This window comes from Berghia stephanieae, chromosome 2 (genome assembly GCF_034508935.2).
Source record: "Berghia stephanieae isolate SIO BIC M18660-M18661 chromosome 2, UCSD_Bste_1.3, whole genome shotgun sequence".
NCBI classification, from domain to species: Eukaryota; Metazoa; Mollusca; class Gastropoda; order Nudibranchia; family Aeolidiidae; genus Berghia; species Berghia stephanieae.
Window position 1 is genome coordinate 31338751 of NC_088361.1, and position 23387 is coordinate 31362137.

Sequence of the window (23387 nt, forward strand, 5' to 3'; positions counted from 1 at the left end):
TATTTATTTATTTATTTATTTATTTATTTATTTATTTATCTGTCTATTTATTATCTATCTATCTATATCTATCTATCTATCTATCTATCTATCTATCTATCTATCTATCTATTTATTTATTTATTTATTTATTTATTTATTTATTTATTTATTTATTTGTTTATTCGTGTTCCCTCTCTTTCAGCGAGACACAGAAAACAGACGTAACCAGCTGATGAGAGATATGGCTCAACTAAGATTACAGGTCAGTGTGTGTTGATTTAATGGCATTAATCAAATACGTTTTTTTCATTGTTTCCTACAAACTTTATATTCATCTAGCGATTGGTCAAAATGAGCTCTGACGTGTCAAAAATTATTATAATAATAATTATAATTATTATTATTATTATTATTATTATTATTATTATTATTATTATTATTATTATTATTATTATTATTATTATTATTATTATTATTATTATTATTATTATTATTATTGTTATTATTATTATTATATTATTATTATTATTATTATTATTATTATTATTATTATTATTATTATTATTATTATTATTATTATTATTATTATTATTATTATTATTATTATTGTTCATGTTGTTATTATTATTATTGTTCATGTTGTTATTATTATTATTATTATTATTATTATTATTATTATTATTATTATTATTATTATTATTATTATTTTATTACCATGGTGGGCACGAGGTTACTTGTGGCTACCTTCCCCCCTATAATGTTTACTAAGTTGCTCTGTCTTTGTCTTGAAATGAGATTTCTTGGTTTCCTTGCCGGAGTCCTTGGCAGAAAGGGAAGCAGTCAAATGCATACTAGTATTTGTTTTGGGAGATATTTTTTTTCTTTTAATTCACCTCTCTGATATGAATTGTTACATTTTGTTTTGTATTGAATGTAGAATGGTTTGTAAACATATGAGTGTATTTCTCTTGGTGGGATCCTGTGCTGGTATCTGGATGAGACTTTGAGGTGATCTCAAACTAAGTATATTGATGGTATGCTCCTGAAATATACATCTGTTCCATATTTGAACCAATTCCCCTTTTGTCTTACTTTTTTTTTTCTTTCAATTGTAAATCTATAACTTTCTCGAATATCCCATTTTCTTCCTTTTTACTGGCGCTGAAATGACCGAAATGTATCGCATGCGCTGTTAAACCCTTTATAACAAACAATCAAATATTACCCTTCACATACCTTTTTAGTTTCACACTAACCTGTGCTGTTAACAACTGACTTGTCATTGTTTGTAATCATGATTGTGACTTCTGACACGTCACAAACACAGGCTGAGGTGAGTGAGCTGGAGGGAAGTGTGCAAAGTTCAGACAACCAGTCTCTCTTTCCGCCTTACGTCCTGGTGGATGCGGAGGCACTGTGTGCCCACCTCAACAACATCAAGGAACTGGCGGACACTGCTCGCTGCATCATTGTGATTCCATTGACAGGTAAGCTTGCAATGACGTTCACTCATCATAACACTTTTTTTTTTCATTTTTGTGGGAAATATTTTTTACTTTATCCATCGATCGATTTAGATGACTTTCGACTTGTCATATAAGTACTTTGAACTTTGAAATATTTATTGAATAGGCATTGGCCCGTCTCAAACAATCAAATCATAAAGTAGTTCACTTAAGACTTTAGAAGGATATTTTTTGACCTCTCAGAAGCACCAGGTGAGAGACTTAGTGACGAATTGAAGTTCATCTGCTGAATTTATCGATTTATGAAGAATGTCATTTTTCAGCCAAAATGATATGGAAAGTGGCTTTCTTCTGCTTATTTTTTGTTGTTTTGTTTGTTTTTTGTTGTTTCTTGGGGTTGTTTGGGGGGGGGGGGGGGGGGGGGGGTTTTTTTTTTTGTTTTTTCTTTTGAGGGGCGTGGGGGGGAGAGATCATCTTTTTGTTTGTGTGTTTGTTTGTTTGTTATGTTTTGGGTTTTTATTTCGGTGTAAGTCAGTGTAACGGTAGTATCCGCTCATTGGTACGTCAAAATATTATGAATAATGCTCACAAACTGGGTGCTGACCGTCGCCTTACTAACCTCATAGCCTGACACTGACCAAAAGCAATTGATGTTTTGCTCTCAATTAAAAAGCCCATAACATCAGCCAGTCTGATATAACGTATCAGCACACAAAACTATGTGTAACCTTAAACGTTTATAGTCTGATTAATGCAATTTAGTGAGAACTACTCATCAAAACGGCTGGCTAAACACAAAAACCGATTGACATCATTTTCGTTGTTATTTATAGAAGGAACGAAATTGACGTCACTCAGCTCTTGTTTTATTGTTTTTAGACAGACATTTTGGTGATAAAATTATATCAATTCAGACTTTTAACGTTCAAGGTGACACATAGTTTTGTCGTTATAGCGTAGCCATCGTTAACATATAGACTGACACAAGAACCCTCCACAAAAGAAAACAAACCGTGAGTATATTCTGAACCTGCGCTCGGAACTATAGATAGTATACGCTTGGCTAAGAAGCTCATAACATTGCCATCCGGAAGTATAACGACCAACACACAAAACTGTGTGTATCCATGAACGTTTATAGTCTGATTAATACAGTTTAGTGAGAACTACTCATAAACGCGGATGGCAAAAAAACAATAACAAAGACCAGAGTGACTTCATCTTCGAACTATCTATATATAGAACAAAATTGACGTCATTCAACTCGTTGTTATTGTCTTAAGCCAGACATTTTAATGAGTAGTTCTCAGTAAATTCCACCTATCAGACTATAGATAGTATGCAGATGACGTCACTCAGGCCTTTGTTATTGTTTTTGCCATCCGCGTTTGTGAGTTGTTCTCACTAAACTGTATTAACCCGACTATAAACGTTCATGGATACACACAGTTTTGTGTGTTGGTCCGTTATACTTCCGGATGGCAATGTTATGAGCTTCTTAGCCAAGCGCATACTATCTATATAAACTTTCAAGGTTACGCATATTGTAGTGTGTTGGTACGTTATATCCGACTGGCGGATGTTGTGAGTTTTTTTGGGTTTTTTTTAAATAAACGCATAGAATCAATGGGCATGATCTATATTACCTTTCCATGTGCTCGAGGTCATTGGTCACATTGCAAAATGTGCTCCAAGTGACCCACTTAGTGAAAAGTGTTCACAGCTGTTTAAATATCTAACATCACGATTGGTCATTTTATTCAGCTTGACACATGGGCATGTTTATAACTTTTGTAAACAATGCAGCGTGATTACATTTGTTAAGAAATATCCAATCGTTGGACATCAACAAATCATGTGATTGATGACTTGGCTGGACGAAAACCTGAATATAGATCGCTCCCATTGAAAACAGATCAGGATATGAAATACTTTGGATTGGTCCAACTAAACGACTAAACACTGCTTGTAAAACCATCGCCGAAGGAAAGGTAGAGGGCAAAAGGCCAAGAGGCCGTCCCCCCAAGATCGTGGCGAGACATCAAGAGCTGGAGTTGGATAACAATAAGTGAAATATGCAACGTGACTGATTAAAGACCGTGATGAAATGTGAGTCATTTCCAGTCGACCTCTGATGGAATAAGTAGTAAGTATGTAGAATGGATGCAAGGGATGAAGACACAAAGTTTGACCTGTTTTCAGACTGAAACGTGAGATCTGATCACTTTCATAACTGGTAATTTTAATTTATTAATTTTTTTTATGAGAGAAAATGAAAGACAACAAACAGCCACAATCTATCAAAAGAGATAGCCAAGTTGATTATCGTGTGCACACGATTCTTCAACAAGTGAACTGTTAAAAGGTCAAGTAGGCCTGTTCTTTCATTTATTTTTTTCCTTTTTTTTCTTCCTTTTTTTTTTCTTTTTTCTTTTTTTAATTTTTTTTTTGTTTGTTTTTTTTTTTGGTTTTTTTTTTTTTTTTTTTTTTTCCTATAAGTTACTTGGAAGCCATTTTTTAGTATATTAAACAGTTTTTAACTTAAGAGTCATTCATTTAAAAAAAAAAAAAAGATTATAAGGTTTTACCTTAAACATATTATATTGCGGATCGAAACGGACTGACCTTATTATTATTATTATTATTATTATTATTATTATTATTATTATTATTATTATTATTATTATTATTATTATTATTATTATTATTATTATTATTATTATTATTAGAGAGAAAGTGAACATATGAGTTTTGAATTCTTAACTTCTTTTCTTTCATTTTTTAAAAATTTTTCTTTTGCGATAGCCCACTTGTCATTTAAAACTGTCCAAAGGTTCACTGGCTTTGACTGGCAAAATAATACAAAATGGATGCAACGGCTGTAGTCACAAGGCTGACGTTTGACCGAATTATAATTCATTGTTGGAGAATGAATGAATGAATGAATGAATGAATGGTGAAAGCTGATGATCAGTTTCATGGTTTTCAGACGAAAAAGGTGACAACAAACAGATTTGTGATGTCAACCATTATCTGTCAAAAGAGATTGCCAAGTTGATTATTATGTACATATGCGATGCTATAGACAATTCTACCGGACACTGACTTAACACCTTTTTAAAAAAAAAAATTTATTCAATTTGGTCAGAAAATGTTTACTTTAAATATTGATCGATTAAATGACCCTCAATTTGTCGAAACGTTTCAAACCTGAGACTAAAAATAACCGTTTTGTTTGAGGCTTTTTGACAATCGATCGAAATTTAAAGTTAACGTTTTGTGGCCAATTTTTTTTTTTTTAAGTGTTTTGTCATGAGCCTGTCATGTCAGTAGCTTTATATGATTTCTGTATGTCAAGCGTTCACTCATATATTATTTACACTCTGATACACACATCCACAGTACTGATGTATTGCAACATATGAGGCCTGGATTCCATCCTTTTAGATTCATGTCCTATCCAGATGGTGAGAAGAAATGTCCTAACTGTCTGCGGTTCCACGGCCGATTTGATTATGTACTTTAATATTTGCATTCCGTCTAACATTCGAAACCAAATTTATGTTAGCGTATAATGATGATGATGATGATGGTGACGACGACGACGATAATGATGGTGGTGGTGGTGTTGTAGATGTTGTTTTTGTTGATGTTGTTGTTGGCCAAAATATGGATAACTATTTATTCAGAAGAGGACCACATTCATCAACGCTTGTCACAATCAACTAAAAAAAATATTTCACGATGAAAACAAACTAAAAGCCTTAGAACGGTTCAGCTTCATCGCACAAGATTATGAACACAAAGTAGCCAAGGCATCAGAGTCGTTTCACTAAGAAGCATCTTGATCAGAAACTTAGTAGGTGACTCTTCTCAAAATAAATCAAGTACAGTACTTATCGCCTAAATGACCTAAAAGTATCGCAAACGCCTTAAACCGCCTAAAGACAACCATCAAGTGTAGTGCTGTTTAAATATTATTACGCATGAAATCGTCATTTAATATATCCATAGCCACCAGTGTCCTTTCCTTTCCATTTTCCCATCAGTCTGTGTCACGCATTGTCATATTACCAAGTCACACCAAAACACCTGTCGTCTGGTGTCATCTCGTCTAGTCTCGTCTCGTCCTCTTCTCGTCTGCTGACCAACTAGACACTTGTCATTGCCTGTTATAGTCGATGACGTCACGATACTGACAAAATGTGTTTTCATGATGTCATGATGGGTTTTATGAGCTAGTTCGACTATTTTGCCAGCTTGGCACTTTATATTGTCAAATCCCAAAAGCTTCGCACTATAACATTTTTTTGGAATTTTGGCTTAATTTGTCTTTTCAGAATAGATTTATAAAGAATGTGATTAAGTTCGCGTGTCAACAAACAGGCGATAAGCTAGGGTACCGGTATACTGCCGTACTCTGAAGAAAAAGAAAGAAAGAAAAAAAAGAAATTTTTGTGGCCAGAAAACCCGTCTTTCAAATATCAATCGATTAAAATAATTTTAATGGCCACAAAAAAAAAAAAACAAAACATTTTCTATGTGTTTTAGACAAAATGAGAATCATTTTAATCGATCAATATTTAATGGACAGTTTTTTCTGGCCAATAAACGTGGTTTGCTTTTGTTTGTTTTGTTTTTTTTTTTTTTTTTTTGTTTTTTTTTTGTTTTGTTTTTTTTTTGTTTGCTTTTTTTTTTTTTGGGGGGGGGGGGGGGTATTGTTTGTTTTTTCTTTCAGAGAACGGCAGTATATTGGGGATGGTATTGTGGGTTTACTTACCTGTATAATTTGACATTCTTTGTCTTTTTCCATTTCCTTCTATTTTAACTGTAATTGAATTCAATAGTCTGATGTCACGTCGCCCAGCAACGGCGGCCATCGTGGTTCGAAACAAAGAAAATCGGTACCTTTTATTCTTCATGCTGGCTAGAACTTTTCATATGTCTTGTGATCAGAATGTGTAAAAGTCAAAACATGATCAGATTTTTTATAGTGTTTTTTTCCTCTCGATACGCTTTTATGCTCGTCGGAGAAATGTTTGATAAGGGCGTCCGCCATTGTTCCGATAGTTTAGAGCCAGTTACTAAGTTACCATGCGTCATTACGAGAGAAGTGACGTTACGACTGTTGAAGCGTATTATTGCTTTTTCTACACGGTTATTTCTCCATAATATTAATTTTTAACTTTGTCTCCCTTTGATCGTTATAATAATAGTTGATTTTCTACCTGATTGAGAGAATATGGTTTTACTTTTATTGAAATATGCATGTTATCGTAACTGGGATTTTAATTCTCTCACCAATCTGGCATTTATTATAGCGACTTTTTTCAGTTCTGTCGTTTAGCATTTTTGGGGAAAACAAACTGGCGATTTTCTGACCCAGACGGCTTATTTATGTTTTGTTAACAGATTTAAGTGGCAAGAAATAAATAATAAAACCAATGAAATACAAAGTCTTTCAGGAATGTTGGTTACTCGTCAAAGTAGACGAACGTGCAGTTATTACTTATAAATGTGACCCCTCGTCTCAAAGCGGTATAATGTCGGAATGAACCAATCTGTTGCTCGAATTCAATTTTAGGCTTAACTGATAAAAATTCCTTTTGGGTCTCGTTGATGCAATAAACCGGTACATTTTTTGATAAATAAAAACGCTGAATTTATGACACACCCTCAAGTCCGCTCGGACAAATATATAGCTGGCTTCATACGAACGATTGAATTAAAGAATTTAACCTCAACTCTGATTTTTGTTAATGAAAATCATCTTAACTACGCCACTACCACATTATCTCATTCATCTGTGGTGTTTCATTCATCCTGTTTTGTTGATTAAGGGGAAACCCGAAACGTTCATTTGATCTGTTTTTGTAATAAAATTGAAGCTTACTTTCAATTTCACATAATTATTTATTTCTTCGAGCTTCGAGCAGCAACATTTACATTAATGTTTTTCGGAGTACCTACTAATAATGAGTAGATGACAAATTGAATCAAAATATGGAGTAATTTTTTATTAGTAGTAAGATGTCATAGGCAGATTATGAAGGTTACGTAAAAGAGCGAGGATGGGTGATATTTATCGACGAGCAGCATATATTTAGACCAGAAAATAAGATACCATCACTCTGAAACCGGAAGATCAATTATACAAGATATGTATCCAGTCCCGGGGGTCCCAATACCTCAGTTGGTAGAGCACTCGCTTCACACCTAAAGGAACTAAGATCGATCCCGGGGGTAGTCTAGATTTTTTTCTTCCCCCCCCCCCTGTCCACTCAGCAGTGATTGGGTAGCTGGGTACTTTGCTCTAGACTAGCGTCCTATCCAAAGGGCAGCAAGCAGTTACTATCGTCCGTTTCACGCTATAGAAACCGGGATAAACTCCGCCTCCATGGGCCTAATGGCTTTGAAGGACTTATATATCCAGTCCACCCGCAAGACTGGTTTTATTCTTCCAATGCAATTGGAAAACAATTATTTACATCACAAATCGTTTCATCTGGCGAGCAGATGTGTGTGAATATATTGCTTATTTTACGTTTGGGTCTAATTATGAGGAACATCCTTCAAAAAATTGATTTTGAGATTTTGGTGGAAAACGATATTTGATTATCTTAGAAATAATATTATTGAAGCCCAACTTCTTAAAATAGTCCATAAAGGCACGAAAAACACAGTCGAAAAGAGTACTGGTAGTAAGAAAAGTGTGAAAAACGGAAAGCTATTTTGCTATTTTCTCAATATGTCATTTTTTCTAAGGGTATAGGATGTTGTGTTAAACATTTCTCAGAATCTATTCAATGAAATTGAATATTTCCATAGTTATCACAGAAATAATGTAGTATGTCACCATAGAGAGATTTTTCGGATAACGTATGTGTATTTTGAATTATACTCCAAATTATAAATTTTGTCATTTTGATTCTCAACTTTCTAATGTTCTAATAAAAATTCCATAAGCTAAAGCTGTAAAATATCTCATGGTGAGACACTATGCTACAATGTTGATAAGCGGGAAGAATATGGAGGTCATTCCTTTGCCACAAAATTGTTATATTTTTTTTTATGCCAGACCCCCAAATTAGATCGCAAAACGGGTATCAACACAGATAATTTATATTTTTCACCATATTGTTTTTTTTAACTTATAATGACGATACAGAATGATTAAAACTGCCTAATATAGGTAATTAAAAATATTTTAGAAAAGACCCAAACCGCCCCACGTAAAACATCTGATGGAAACGGGAGAAAGGTGATGGGAGGTATTACCTGAAAACCTTGTGTGTGTGTGTGTGTGTGTGTGTGTGTATGTAAGAGAGAGAGAGAGAGAGAGAGAGAGAGAGAGAGAGAGAGAGAGAGAGAGAGAGAGAGAGAGAGAGAGAGAGAGAGAGAGAGAGAGATATTATTAAAACCGTGTGATGATTTCGGGTTTGTGTTCGTGTTGTGCGTTGTACGTTGTGTGTTATCGCGGCAGGAGGTAACCAGAAATGTCATCATTATTATGTATTACGGTGCTGGGTGTTAACTAGCCTCAGGGGTAGATGGATGGACAGCAAATTGAGTTATTTCCCCTTGTCAACCTGTACCGGAGTGGAGCAGGAGGCAGGAGGGGGGTTTAGATGGCTCGAGGTGATAGAAGCTGGGGTCCTGACTTGGGTGATTAAAGGAATGCATGAGTGAACGAATGAATGATGGAATGAATAGATTGATGGATTAATGAATGAATGAATAAATGAATGAAAGTATGAATGAAAAGCTGACTGACTGACTGAAAAGCGTCCACTTGCAAAGTCTTTGAGACATGCAGCTTCGGCTGTATCCAAGTGGAAGCTCTCCGTTTGCGTCTATCTTAACTTTATGGGATACATTTTAAATTAACAAAGTGTGCGTCGTAGGTATTAGGGATATTAAGCTCTGTTGAAGTGATATTTTATATTATCTTCGATGTTACCCATACGTAACACAGAAAAGGCTCTTATTTTGATGTCACCAACGTGTATATATATATATATATATATATATATATATATATATATATATATATATATATATATATATATATATATATATATATATATATATATATATATATATTATATATATATATATATATATCTCATCTCATGTAGTTCCATATCTGAAGCAGACGTCGGAGGTCATCTTCCGCCAAGCTGATCTATCTCTTGCCAATTCTATTAAAGCAGCGCCACCTTTCTCAGCTTCATCTGTCCAAGTTCTTATCCCTTTCAAATACGTTATTCTTTGTCTTCCTCTTATTCTTTTTCCATTCATCTTTCCAGTCAAGGCGAGTATTTCCAAACCAGGGTGGCGGATAATGTGTCCTAAAAATTCCATTTGGCGTTTGATGATTTTTGTTATCAGTGATCTTTTTCTGTTTGCCATTTCTAAAATTTCTTCATTTCTTTTCCTTTCCATCCATGACACCCTCATCATTCTTCTGTAAAACCACATTTCCACTGCCTCCAGTCTTTTAACCATGGTCTTGTTTATGGTCCAGCTCTCACAACCATATAGCAGCACAGACAGTACATAGCAATCCAGGACTTTGATTTTTGTTTTCATGCTAATATTCCTGTTTTTCATAATTGTATGCAGCTGGTTGAATGCATTCTTCGCCATACCTATTCTTTTCTTTATTTCACAATCTGATTTTCCATTGGATGTTACATTGAAGCCTAAATATTTGAAACATTCAACTTGTTGTATTGTTTGTCCTCTGCTTGTTATTACACAGGCTGGTGGGTTATTATTTTTAGATACCGTCATACATTCTGTTTTAGATATATTCAGTTCCAGTCCCATATTTTCACTACTCCTGACTACAACATCCAGTAATTCTTGTAGTTCATGTTCAGATTCTGCCAGTAGAACCGTATCATCTGCATACCTCAGATTTGTTACATTCTTTCCTCCAATACACACCCCCTTCTTATGTTCGATATCTCTTAATATCATTTCACTATAGAGGTTGAATAAATCTGGAGACAAAACACACCCCTGCCTAACTCCTCTTCTAATAGGTGTAAAACTGCTTAGTTCGTTGTCAACACGCATTGCTGCTTCTTGTTCCCAGTACAAATTCCGTAATATTCTTAAATCTTTACCATCAATGTCCAAGGATGATAGAATTTTGAATAGTTTTTCGTGTTGTACTTTATCAAAGGCTTTTGAATAGTCGATGAAACACATATACAGATCTTTATTTACTTCAATACATCTTTCCATCAGCATTGATAATGTGAATATTCCATTTCTGGTACCCTTGTCCTCAACAAAACCAAATTGCATCTCCCCAATTTCAGGTCGTATTTTATTTCTTATTCTTAGTAAAATTATCTTCAAAAGAATTTTTGTGATGTGGCTCATTAGGCTAATAGTTCTGTGTTGTTCACAATCAACTGCCCCTGGCTTTTTTGGTAGTGCTATAAAAATGGATCGTTTCATATCAGTTGGCATTTTTCCTGTGTCATACACTTGATTTAGAAGGTTTGTGATGAATTCAATCCCCCATTCACCCAGGCCAGTCAAGGCTTCAATTGTTATGGCATCAGGTCCTGCAGCTTTTCCATTTTTCATGCTTTTCATGACGTTCCTAACTTCATCTTTCATTATAGAAGGCCCTTCCAGTTCTTTTATCATAGGCATTTCTCCTCGATTATCAAAAAAAAGTTCTTCAATATATTCTGACCATCTGTTTAGAATGCAGTCTTTGTCCATGATGGTGTTTCCACGCTTGTCTTTGATGCATCCACTTTTAGCACCTGATTTAGTTTTGTTTGTCACTTCTTTGATTTTCTGATGGAAGAATTTGCCATTTTTTTCTTTGCAGGACATTATATAGTGACATTGTTCATTTATCCAGTCTTCTTTAGCTTCGTTGCATTTTCTTTTTATCTGCCTGTTCAGAGTCTTGTATTTTTCTTCCTGATTTTTGGCCTTTCTTCTCTCATTCATTAGTTCTAATATCTCTGGAGTAATCCATTTCTTCTTCTGCAACTTAAGTGTGGTTGGAACATTTTCTTCTAATGATGCAGCAACACTGTCTTTAAACTGCTCATATTTCTCTTCTATATCTGTTAGTTCTCCAAGCACTTCAAACTTGTTTCTTACTGATAGTTCAAATTTTTCTTGTATCTTCTGTTCCTCCCGGAGAATGTCTAGTTGGTATTTAGGTTTAGCCTTTGCTCTTTTGCAGATTTTCAATTTAACTCGTATGGGGCATAGCACAGGTATATGATCGCTGTTACAGTCAGCCCCCGGCATAGATTTGGCATACAAAACCGAGTTTCGGAAACGTTTGCTGATGAGTATGTAATCTATTTGGTTTCTCACTCCATCTCCAGGACTTTTCCATGTCCACTTCCTTCTATTGTGGTTTGTTGACCAAGTATTTGTGATTGTCAGATCATGTTGACGGCACCATTGAATAAGACGATCACCTCTGTCATTTTTGTCTCCCAGACCATGTGGGCCCACAATATCTTCTATTCTTTCTCGGCCCACCTTGGCATTAAAATATATATATATATATATATATATATATATATATATTAAATGATTGGGCCAACTACGAAATAGATTGTGTGACAGATTGTACTGCGTGGTACTCGAGCATTTTCTTTATTTAGGTTGGGGTTTTTTCTCGACTACCAACTCCGAAATCGGAGCATGGTATTGCTTTCTTCTTTTAATGAATAATTAATAGATTAAAAAAAAAAATTAAAGACGTTTATACAAATTGAATGATTCAGATGAGTTATTGTACAGAGTTGTACAGAATTGTATTTGTGTTGGTCGAATCTGTACTGTGTGTGCCTGTCTCGTCTCGAAACAAACCAAAGCGACGTTGATTGTGTTCATTAACAGGATAGAAGACAATAATATTATTATTATAATAACCGTAAAATTCGGGTCAAGTTTTGAGTCCTTTTGTTGTAGCAAAGCACTCAGTACGCATCTTTAACCCATTTATCCATTCGGCTTGATGTGTTATGAAACTCTAAATCCAAGGAGAGTTATCATCTCTTCACATTTTAGTGGTACATTAAAAAAAATCAAACAAAAAGCAAACCTGGTTTGCCGTAAAATGATTATACAGGCTTTAAATTTTTTGCCAGTAGTAAACTTTGTTACTGCATACAAGTATTGATAAATTATGATGTCTCTTAATTCGTAAAAAGTCTTTTTTGAAGTTCTTTATTCACGTATTTGCCTTACGTTATAGCCATTTATGTCCAATTTCTAAAATAATAATTTTTATAAAAAGCTTGCCGGAAGTCGTCCATAATTTCCATCCAATCTGTTATTTCGATTGTCACGAGATTTAGAGGTCAACAACCTCTACTGTATTGGTGAATGGGTGGAGATAGTTAAGGCGATTTTTATCATTGGTCTGGTATGAATGACGACGGAGTGATGAGCTGACCGACTGCTCTACGGGTCAAACAGGGATTTATGAACACTGATCACGCAAGATCCATACATTTTTTCTTTTTTTTTTTTTTTTTTGCAGGCGGTCGACTTTCGTTTTTTGCAAAGTGATAGAAATTATGTAAATGTGATATTATATGACTTACGAGCACATACCTTGTAATTTTTGGAGATAACAATTGTAGTCGCTAATAACAAGAAATGAAGTGAGTAGGTTATTGCCAGAAGACAAAAGAGAATACAAATTTCGCTGGTGGCGATTGGGGCTCGAACCCACGACCTTACTGGTACGACAACTCCGCCTGGCCGGGGAGAGCGTGGCTCCACTGTCTGAGTTATCCACCATTCCACCCAAAAAAAAAAAAAAAGTGGTTTCAAACTCTATGTCGCTCTTCCCAGCCAGGCAGAGTTGTACGAGTAAGGTCGTGGGTTGGAGTCCCCATCTCCGACGCGAAATGTTTATTATCTATTATTATTGTCTTCTGGCACTGTCCAACTCACTTCATATCTTGTTATTATCAACATAAGTCCCTGCTCCACCCTCTTTTTTGAATTAATTGTGGTCGCTATAAGTTAACATTAAAAATCAACAACTTACCCTCACAAAGATTAAATAACGCTTCAAAATCCTTAAAAATATGCAGTCTGGCATCAATTTTTATTTTCAATAAGTTTTAATGACAGAGATGCTCATGAAGTTCTGAAATTAGAGCCAAACGTTCGTAATACTACGAATTTTTTCGTAATACTAGGCAGGTCTGTTTACGTCCTAAAACAGTATTATGTTGAGGTTATCAAGATTTTAAATATTGAATTTGTTATCAAAATTTATGAAACCTATAGAAAGCCCCCCCCCCCCCCCCCCCCCCCCCCCACACACACACACACACAAACAACTGATTTCTGAAATAGTTTTTTATTTTTTTTTTTTTTTTATTTTTTTTTGGCTTTGTTTTATACTATAAAAATTTACTTTTGGGCAACGTGATCTCCCGGACACGGAACCGATTTGAGGTGAAGGGTCAGATCTAAATCAATGACATATTATCAGGACACCACATCTTTATGTACACATTGCGTTTCTCTTGTTTTTTACTTCCCCAGTCGTGGACAGGCTTGACCTCCAGAAGAAAGAGAGTTCCAGTGCCAGAGAGACCATCCGATGGCTGGAAGCACAACTCAGGAAAGGCAATAGGTGAGGTGTGCGTGGAGCTTGGTGGCCCTCAAAAAGTCAAACAATGTTAAGCGTGTTCAGTGACTGGATGCGGCGACGGTGATCGTGAAAAATTATGGTCCTGACGTTGTGTCTTTGAGTAAGGCACTTTATACACATTACCCCGCTTGAATCAGGTGTGATTGAGTACCTGCCAAATCAATAGGCAGTGACGTGTATTGTAAGAGTGTTTCTACAAAACGGACGACTGGTACTGTATGAAAGGGAAATGTGGTTCCATATGGCCTGTGGGATAAATAATAAATATACTATGGTTAAGCGTATTGATCATGATTAATCTGGGGAAATATTATTATTATTGTTGTTGTTATTGTTGTTGTTATTGTTGTTATGTTAGTTATTTGATATATTTTGAATGAAAATTACTTTTCTTCATTTTTTTTGGCAGATATATTCGTGCTCAGAAAGCCAAAGAGCGACTTTCCAACCAAAACTTTGGCCACCTGAAGAAGAAAAACAAGGAGGCATGGTGAGTAATTAGGAATAAAATATAAAAAAGTAATAATTTTTATAGCCCTTCTCAATAATAATACGGTGATATAAATCACATTTTAACTTCATCTTTTTTTCTTTTTTTTTTTTTTTTTTTGGGGGGGGGGGGGGGGGGGGGGGTACTAAAACTTACAATGTTTGCCCCTATCCTTTGCTTGTGCCTTGGTGGCACTTTTAGGTAATGTTAAAGTAGACAAATTGATAGATTGCTCATGGAATTTTTTTGTTCCTATTTGAATTAGTCCCCTTTGTCTTACTTTTTCTTTGGTACTTTAAACCTCTGATCTACAACTTTTATCCTTTCATCTCCCTTTTTACTCGCGTCGAAATGACATATTAAAACATTTTATAAGCGCCGTAAAACCCTAAAAATTTAAAACTATTCTCAATTCCTGTTTGATGCCAATTTTAACATGTATATAGCCATAGAGAATTAGCACTGAGAAGTTGTGGGGAAAAGGCAAATTAGAAGCTTGTTCTGTCCTCGATCTAGTGAGAATGAATTAGTCACATCCTCTGAAAGCCAACAAGTAATGTAGACATACAAGCCTGTGACACTGAAAGAGAAGGAGACGGCCAAGAAACAACTGGAGGCATTTAACTTACGAGGATATTCAAGGGATATGGAACCACCTGGAGAGATCTAGAGAAGATGGCATTGGAGAGAGTTGGATGGAGAAAAGTGTGTTGGATGGCCTATGCTCCACATGGAGCGAAAGGGCTTTTAAGAAAAAATAAAAAAGCCAGGAGCAATTTGTTGGACTGGGGGTGGAGTTGATCCTAGTTACTGTAGCAGTAAGTGGATAGTCACAGTTGCTTTTGAACATATGTCATGTGATTCGTATTCTTGTCACAAAATACTCCCTGTCAGTATGTATTAATAGACCAAATTAAATGAGTGACTCACGGTTGGGTGGACATTACAACATGAAACAGAATATAATATATTATATGACTGTAAACGGATCTCTATTCAGAGACTTTTTGAGTTGAGGTTACTACACTGCCACTTGAGCTTCTAATGTTGTTAACATGTAAGAAATATGAGCTTATATTATTATATTAATGGCAAAATTAAATTTCTTTCAAACTGTACCCCCCCCCCCCCCCCACCCACACACACACACCCATACACACACACCAACTAAGTGATTGTGTCATGACTACAAGCCTAACTGTTTTGACGAAGACAGCAGGAAAAAAAGATAGAATTCCAGAGAATAATAATAATAATAATAATAATAATAATAATAATAATAATAATAATAATAATAATAATAATAATAATAATAATAATAATAATAATAATAATAATAATAATTCACATTTGTTAAGCGCAGCTTTTCCCGCTATATAATGCAGGCTCTGGGCGCATTACAATGACATGTACATATATAAAAAATATCAATACCCCCATGCACAGCATGATTTCACTCACAAACACACACACCCACGCGCGTACACATACACACACATACACACACACACACACACACACACACACACACACACACACACACACTATCACAAAGAAAAAAAAATTATTGATGTCACTGCTCTGATGGTAAACATGTTTTTTTGTTGGGTTTTTTTTTTTTTGTTTGTTTGTTTTTTTATTGGTTTAATTTTTAAAATGATATCATGTTTGATTAAAATGGAACCTGGCGTGTAAAGGGTTAATGAGTAAAACTAGACTTGAACACACCAGCTGTGTTTCACAGCCTGCTCCAATTTCACTCGCCCCACATCTCTCTCACATTACCCCACCATTGTACTTTAAGTGTATAGTATGTCATTTCCCTGACGTCACGCCTCCCAGGCAACAGGTGGAGTGGTCATTTTGTCTTCCTTTCATGTAGTATGGAGTCTGCATGATCTGACAGTTGACCCACCTGACACCATTTCACTGCTCATTAGATTTAGTAAGTCGTGTAATGAGGTTTTTGTAATTGAGCCATGGGTGGTATCCTGGGTTTATTTGATCAGCTGTTTGATTTACTGTTTATATTTCATCTATATTTGAATTAATTGTTGATTTATATATTTATCTTTTTCATTGATTTGTTTATTATCTTGCGTATCTCAATTTGATAGAGCTCTCAAAAAAAAACAAAAAAAAAAACCCACAACCAAACAGCCCATGCTGTAGGGGTATTTCCCTGTTTTTGTAGGGTTCAATGGACAATAACAATTGCTTGCTACCCATTGGAGAGAACACAAATCTATCTGAAAGTGAAACTACTTTCCATAAATCTTATAAACCGATTAGCCTAATTACTGCTGTCTCGGTGAACAGAGGAAAATGAGTGCAGAATGCTTTTTTTCTAAGAGCATACCAATAAGGTGTTTAATGTTCGAGCACTTGAAGTAAGCACTCCTTTAGAGTCATATACGGCCCATGGAGCTGGGGTTTATCTAGGTTTCTATTGCGTTAAATGAACAATTGTTTACTACCTTTTGGGTAGGACACTATTCTTAATAGCAAAGTTTTTCACCCAGATGCAGGCATCCAATCACTGTTGGGTTATCAGTGAGGTCAGAGAAAATCACGTTTGCACCAGCAGTCAATACCAGTCTCTTTGCTAATGTAGCAATTGCTCTACCAACTGAGCTTTCAGGACCCCTCAACAGCGAACCATAAAAAAATCTTAACACAAAAAGGAGCTAGTTTTAAATCCTTGAATGTTTTGGAAAGACGTTAAATTGTAAATGCAAATCTACTTTTATCTCCAGGTACATGTTGGAGGTGGTTGGGTGTGGCCGTTATCTGGCCCAGCAGTCTGGGAGTTTCAACACTGGACACAAGGTGGTGGTCATTCTGACTGGACATCATCAACTGACCAAAGCACCGCTACACCCATCCATCCAGTCTGCCAAGACACAAGCGGAACAGGAAGGTTGGTATATTCAGACAAAATACCAATTTCAGTGATAGACAATGACATATGATATGTATAATCAAAATAAACTGTTTTTCATTGGGTTTGTTTGTTTTTTTATTTATTTTTTTTTTTTGGGGGGGGGGGGGGGGGGGATGGGGGTTTGTTTTTTATCTTGGGATTTTTCTTTTTAAAGTTTTGTTTTTAAATTTATTTTTTTTCACTTTTCTTTATATACTTTTTTATTACTCTTTTTCTTGATATATACTGCTACGATATAAAATTTTCAGAGCACTGTTCACTGTAAAATTAATGAACACTAAACTAAGGAGTGAGATAGCTGATTGAACAAGGAACAAGTAATTGTTATATCCTTCAGAGAATTCAGGTTTGATCCCTGCCTCAGCATTTTGTTTGTTTGGGTTTTTCCCCCTGAGCAAGTAACGTATATCCTCTATTGCTTTAGATTAGGTTGTTTTTGTTTTTTTTAATTCAGGCTTGACAGAAAAGTTTCCAATGAGAAGAATAAAGGGAGTTTTATCTATTGAGTGAATGCATTTGCTGACTAATTAAGTCCCTTGATCGGTAACCAAATAATAATTACAAGGATGGAAACACACGGGACTGTCATCAAAGCGTTATGGCTTGTGTGCATGGGTTGGTGTGATTTGTGAGTTTCATTAACTCATAGAAACCATCAAGCCTTGTTTACGTCCAAGTTGTCCTTATAATAGTATTTTACTGTGTTGGACACACCTAAGGGACAGAATGGGTGACATACGCATTCCCTTAATATTATGATGTTAATGACTCAAGTGATGTGATGTCTCCTCTTTTTACAAAAGTCACGCAATGTTGAGTTTGGTCAGTGACTGATGGATGATAATGATTGCAAAAATAATGTGTTCCCAATGTTTTGTGTTTGAATATATTGCACTTTGTACACAAAACCCCACTTAACTCAGGTGTGAATGAGTACCTGACAGCTATTTAAATAAAGGGTGCTAGTCAAAGAAGATGCCTAACAGGCAGCTGGTACTATACAAAATGAAATTGGCTCCACAATGCCTGCTGAAGGAAAAGGTGAAACCTTTTAAAGTATATTGAGCATGGTAAATGTTCTTCTACAGAAGAATGAAATTGACAACACTCAGCTCTTTGTCATTGTTTTAGACAGCCATATTGGTGATTACTTCTCACTAAATTATATCAATCCAACTATAAGCATTCAAGGTTACACACAATTTTGTGAGTTGGTATGTTATATGCAGCTGGCAGATGCTGTGAGTATTTTACCCAAATGCATAAAATCAATATAAATGTTCATATATAACATATTAAAACATTCCTACCTTTTTTTAATTTTCTTTTTGTAGGCGTGTCAGTGGAAACCGTGTCCAGTTTCTTCCAGAAATGGAAATCAGTTCTCCAGCACCAATCAGTGGGCTGACGGGATGCCCAGGGATATGTGTGGTTACAAATTTATTCTTCTACTACTACGTACAACAACGTATACACCGTATATCCTATTGCTACTGTTATGTAGTGATTAATCATTGCCAACAGTGATTTCACGACTGGATGATGTATGTAAACACAACTGGAATCTGTAAACACAATGGGAATCAAAAGAAAACAGCAAGAGACAGAAAATTGATATTGTAGAAATCGGATCACAACAGCAACAAAAAGTCTTCTTCCCTGCGGATTTCCAGATACGTAAAGTTTAAAAAAGAGACATAGATGATAAGCGTGCAAGCTTATTTTTACTTACCTGAAGTCATTTCATGAATTTGTGACACTGCAGATGAATTTGCTAATTCTGTTTTTACTGGAGTAGCTGTCATATTTAGCCAAGGCTTTATTTTTTTTCTAATTATCATTGGCAAAAGCTCATGAAGCCAGATTAAAACTTATCGCTATGATTGTCATCACATTGTATAAGTTATAAGTTTTTTATGGATGATTTATAGTTTGATTATTGACAAGTTCCTCAGATTATATATATATATATGTAATCATATCGTAAACACATAAAACATTGAACAACAAAGAATATAACAGCTTCAAAAAAAAAAGAAGAAAAAAAAAAAGAACAAAATACTTAATGTGGAAAGTTTCGGGCTCAGAATCCTTCTTCGGTCAACAAGAAAGACAATCAAAACTGAAATGCTTTGTGTAAAATCCAGATGAAATGGAGAAACGCGGGATAAACGATCGCAGAATGTCACATTTTGTTCCTTTCTTCTTTTTTTTAAGCTGTTATCTTCATTTTTTGTTCAACACTGTTAACAATCCATAGCTTCTAACAGCTAAGTATATTCACTTTGACTCGTATATAGACGGATAAGTAATTACCATAACAATTGTGTCCTCTTTGGCAATTATCTTGTTAAAAAATAATTTAAGATCTACTTTTTTCATTCACTCTTTCAATCATCTTCCATTTTTATGGTGTTGATTTTTACACAAAAGTGTCCTGTACACGGCTAAACACCTGAAAAACAAATTACCAACCAAACATTTGTGTGCATCCTATGAGATTATTTTATACAGTGTGTCTCACTATTTGCATTTTAATGGTTATTCGAAATAGAAAAAGAGAAAAAAAAATCTTTCATCATTTCTTAGAACCTTGTGTACAAAGATTTTGATTTTCATAAAGTTGAAGTGAGTTTGGAAAGCCATGGCTTACATACAATCCAATCCAAATGGTCTTTGGATTTCAATTTATTAGTGATATTTTCAAACTGATAGGAACTTAATAGGTCGTTTTGGGTTTCGGGGAGGGGGGGGGGGGGGGGGGGGATTTTTTGGGGGGTTTTCTTTTTTAACTATTATTGGGTTTTTTTTGGGTTTTTTAAGGTGGCTGATTTTACATTAACCTTACTTACATGAGATCTTATTGTTTTCACTATCGAGTTCAGTGACATTGAATTTTGGCCTCGATGAAGCCAGAGTTTGAAGTCCGAGTCACATCAATATCACTTCTCTCTTCAGTAGAAAATAGGTCAGCAGCTATAGCAGGACTGCAATGTATTAAACTAGGATTCAAACGAAATTCAGTCTCATTTCAAACCCAGGCCAACTTATCTAATGACCCTTTTGATTAGTAACAATTAGATAAGCTTGAATATATGTTCAACATGTTACTTTTTGCTGGGGCAACAGAATGACTTTTGTTGTTTCCTGCCACCACTAAATTCTTTTAAAGTATTTTTTCTATGCTATTGATTATTTTTTATTTATTTATTTGGGGGAGAGGGAATGTTGTTTGTTTAAAATTAGAAGGAAAATAAAATTAAAATAAATTAATAAATGAAATAAGAAAAATATTGATATGTTACGAATTTCAGTCTCATCTTTAAATAGTTAATCTGTAAAAGAGGAGCTAGATTTAAATAGTATAGAATTAATTTTTTATTAATAGTGACATGTAAATTGGTCACAAATTGATTTCATATCCTCTACTTATCAAATGTTTCAAGATAGTTAAAGGAGTGTTATTGTTATCGTAATCAATTTTTTATAAATAATAAAAGGAGTGTATTTGTTACCGTAATCAAATGTTTATAGGTAGTTAAAGGCAAAAGAGTTATTGTTACAGTAATCAAATGTTTAAAGATAGTTAAAAGGAGTGTTTTTGTTACCGTGATCAAATGTTCAAGATAGTAAAAGAAGTGTTATTGTTACTGTGATCAAATGTTTCAAGATAGTAAAAGACGTGTTTTTGTTACTATGTAACTTTTGATCTTTAAAGTATTTTTACATTCTATCCATGGTTTAATCAGATCACAAATTTTTACCACCCTTTTTTTTTTTCTTTCTTTCTCGGCTCCATATTTATTTCTCTTGCTTTGTCTTTGCTTCTTTTTTTTCCCTCTCTCTGATAATATTTCCCCCAATACAAACATTTATATACATGCAATCTATGTCCTGGTGTGTATTGGTTGATGTGTTATGGTTTCACTTTTGGGTGGGGTCCTTGGACCTCCCATGGTGGGCAGGAAGTCACTTACTGTGTCTTCTATCCCCTTTTATCTGTTTTCCGTGTTGATTTCTGTCGTTGTCTTCGAGTGCGATTGCTTGTTTTTCGTGGCCCTTGCTGGAGTCCTTAGCTGAGAGGGAAACAGTCTAATATTGAGCATTTGTTTTGGGAGATGATATTTCTTTTCCCCTTGTAAATCATCTTTCTTTTATGTATCGTTAGTTATATTTCTATTTTACATATAATGAGTAAGATTTGACTGTATTCCTCTTAGTTGGGACCTGTGCTGGTGTCTGGGTGATCTCAAACAAAGTACACTGACCGTGTGCTCTTGGAATCTACATCTGTGCCCTATTTGGACCAACCTCTTTTGTCTTACTTTTTCTTGGGTACCTTTACTTTTAATTTTAGAATGTTTTTTTTGTACCATCCCATTCTCTTTCTTTTTAATGGTCCTGAAATGACCTTAATGTGCTGCAAGCGCTTAAAACCTTCAAAAACAAAAAACAAAACATGGTTTCACTTGTTGTTTTGGCAGTCTATTGACATTTTAATTATTAAGGATGGTTGATAATCAAATTCCTGGGTGGGGTTCCCGACCTCCCATAGTGGGCAGGGAGGTACTTGCTGTGTCTTATATCACCCTGTATCTGTTTTTCAATTGCTTTCTATCTTTGTCTTGGAATGAGATTACTTAGTTTTGTCCTGACCCTGGCGTCCTTGGCTGGGAGGGAAACAGTTGAATGTATAGTTATAGTTTAGGGAGATAATATTTTTTTTCCTTGTAAATCACCTCTCTGTTCTGTACTGTTATTTTTTTTAAAGTGTTTACATATGACTTGTAAACATTTGAGTGTGTTCCTCTTCTTCGTGGGATCTTGTGCTGGTGTCTGGGTGAGATTTTTAGGTAATCTCAAACTAAGTACATTGAGGTATACTCTTAGAATCTACATCTGTTCCCTATTTGTACCATTCCCCTTTGTCTTACTTCTTCCTCAAGTCCTTTTAATTGTACATCTAGAATGCTTTTACTATACAATTTTCTTCCTTTTTTCTGGTGCTGATATGACCTAAATGGTTGCAAGCGTCGTAAAACCTTTAAAAACAAACAAACATACTCAAATTCAATGTCAAAATATTAAATATAATTTCTTTCCCTTTATTCATCCCATGGAAAATTTGTCTTTAAGTGGCAAACTTGACATAACCCAGGCAGCAGCTTCTAATGGTCTCACACTACAATATTATGATGGTCTATCCAGGTGACCAATTTGTTGTCATATTTTAGACCTGTAAATTCTCAGTCAATTAACTGAAATCAGTCAATTCGTCAAATTCAAATATTTTTAAAAAGGAAAGAAAGAATTGAATAAAGAAAGAATTCATGAATCGCAGTCGAATGACTGTAAACTTAATTAGAAATGTTCCACAGCGCTATGCATAGCTCTGACGTACTCTGGAAAAACATGTATTTTAAAAATTTGGCCAAAAAACTCATCCTTCAAATATGGATCGATTTAAATGACCCTCATCTTGGCAAAAACTCTAAAACCTTAGACTTCACAAAACTTAAATGAGAACTAACTGGCTGTATTTTATTAGACTTGTTTTAATTTATATTTTATTCTTTTTTTTTTTGTAATCTCAGCAACCTCTTAATCTCAGTACAACCATAAATCACCAACAAAAGCATATCTCGTTCTACATGTTAAGTGTTGCAGTTTGCTAGGGACATTTTGTAAAGTGCTTTGAGCAGATTCGGTGCTATATTTGATCCCATTAATCTTGGCTTTAAACTTAAAACGTGTTCTATTCCTGATCTCATAAGACATTACAAGATAACTTGATTTTGTCATGGCCTTGGTCAGAGTCCTTGACTGAGCGGA

At 34.8% G+C, this 23387-nt stretch overlaps 1 protein-coding gene across 6 annotated transcripts in view; it reads left to right on the plus strand.

Moving 5' to 3' along the window:
* LOC144964705 (nonsense-mediated mRNA decay factor SMG5-like) overlaps nt 1-19149 on the plus strand; it is a 53175-nt gene extending 34026 nt beyond the window's left edge. For all 6 annotated transcript variants that reach the window (XM_078899239.1, XM_078899240.1, XM_078899243.1 and 3 more), the window contains exons 23-28: nt 185-244; nt 1310-1469; nt 14013-14103; nt 14531-14611; nt 17368-17531; nt 18890-19149. In XM_078899239.1, the coding sequence (XP_078755365.1) occupies nt 185-244; nt 1310-1469; nt 14013-14103; nt 14531-14611; nt 17368-17531; nt 18890-18963 (630 nt within the window). In that variant the 3' untranslated portion in view covers nt 18964-19149. The remainder of the gene's footprint in view (nt 1-184; nt 245-1309; nt 1470-14012; nt 14104-14530; nt 14612-17367; nt 17532-18889) is intronic.
* Nucleotides 19150-23387: the final 4238 nt, after the last annotated feature.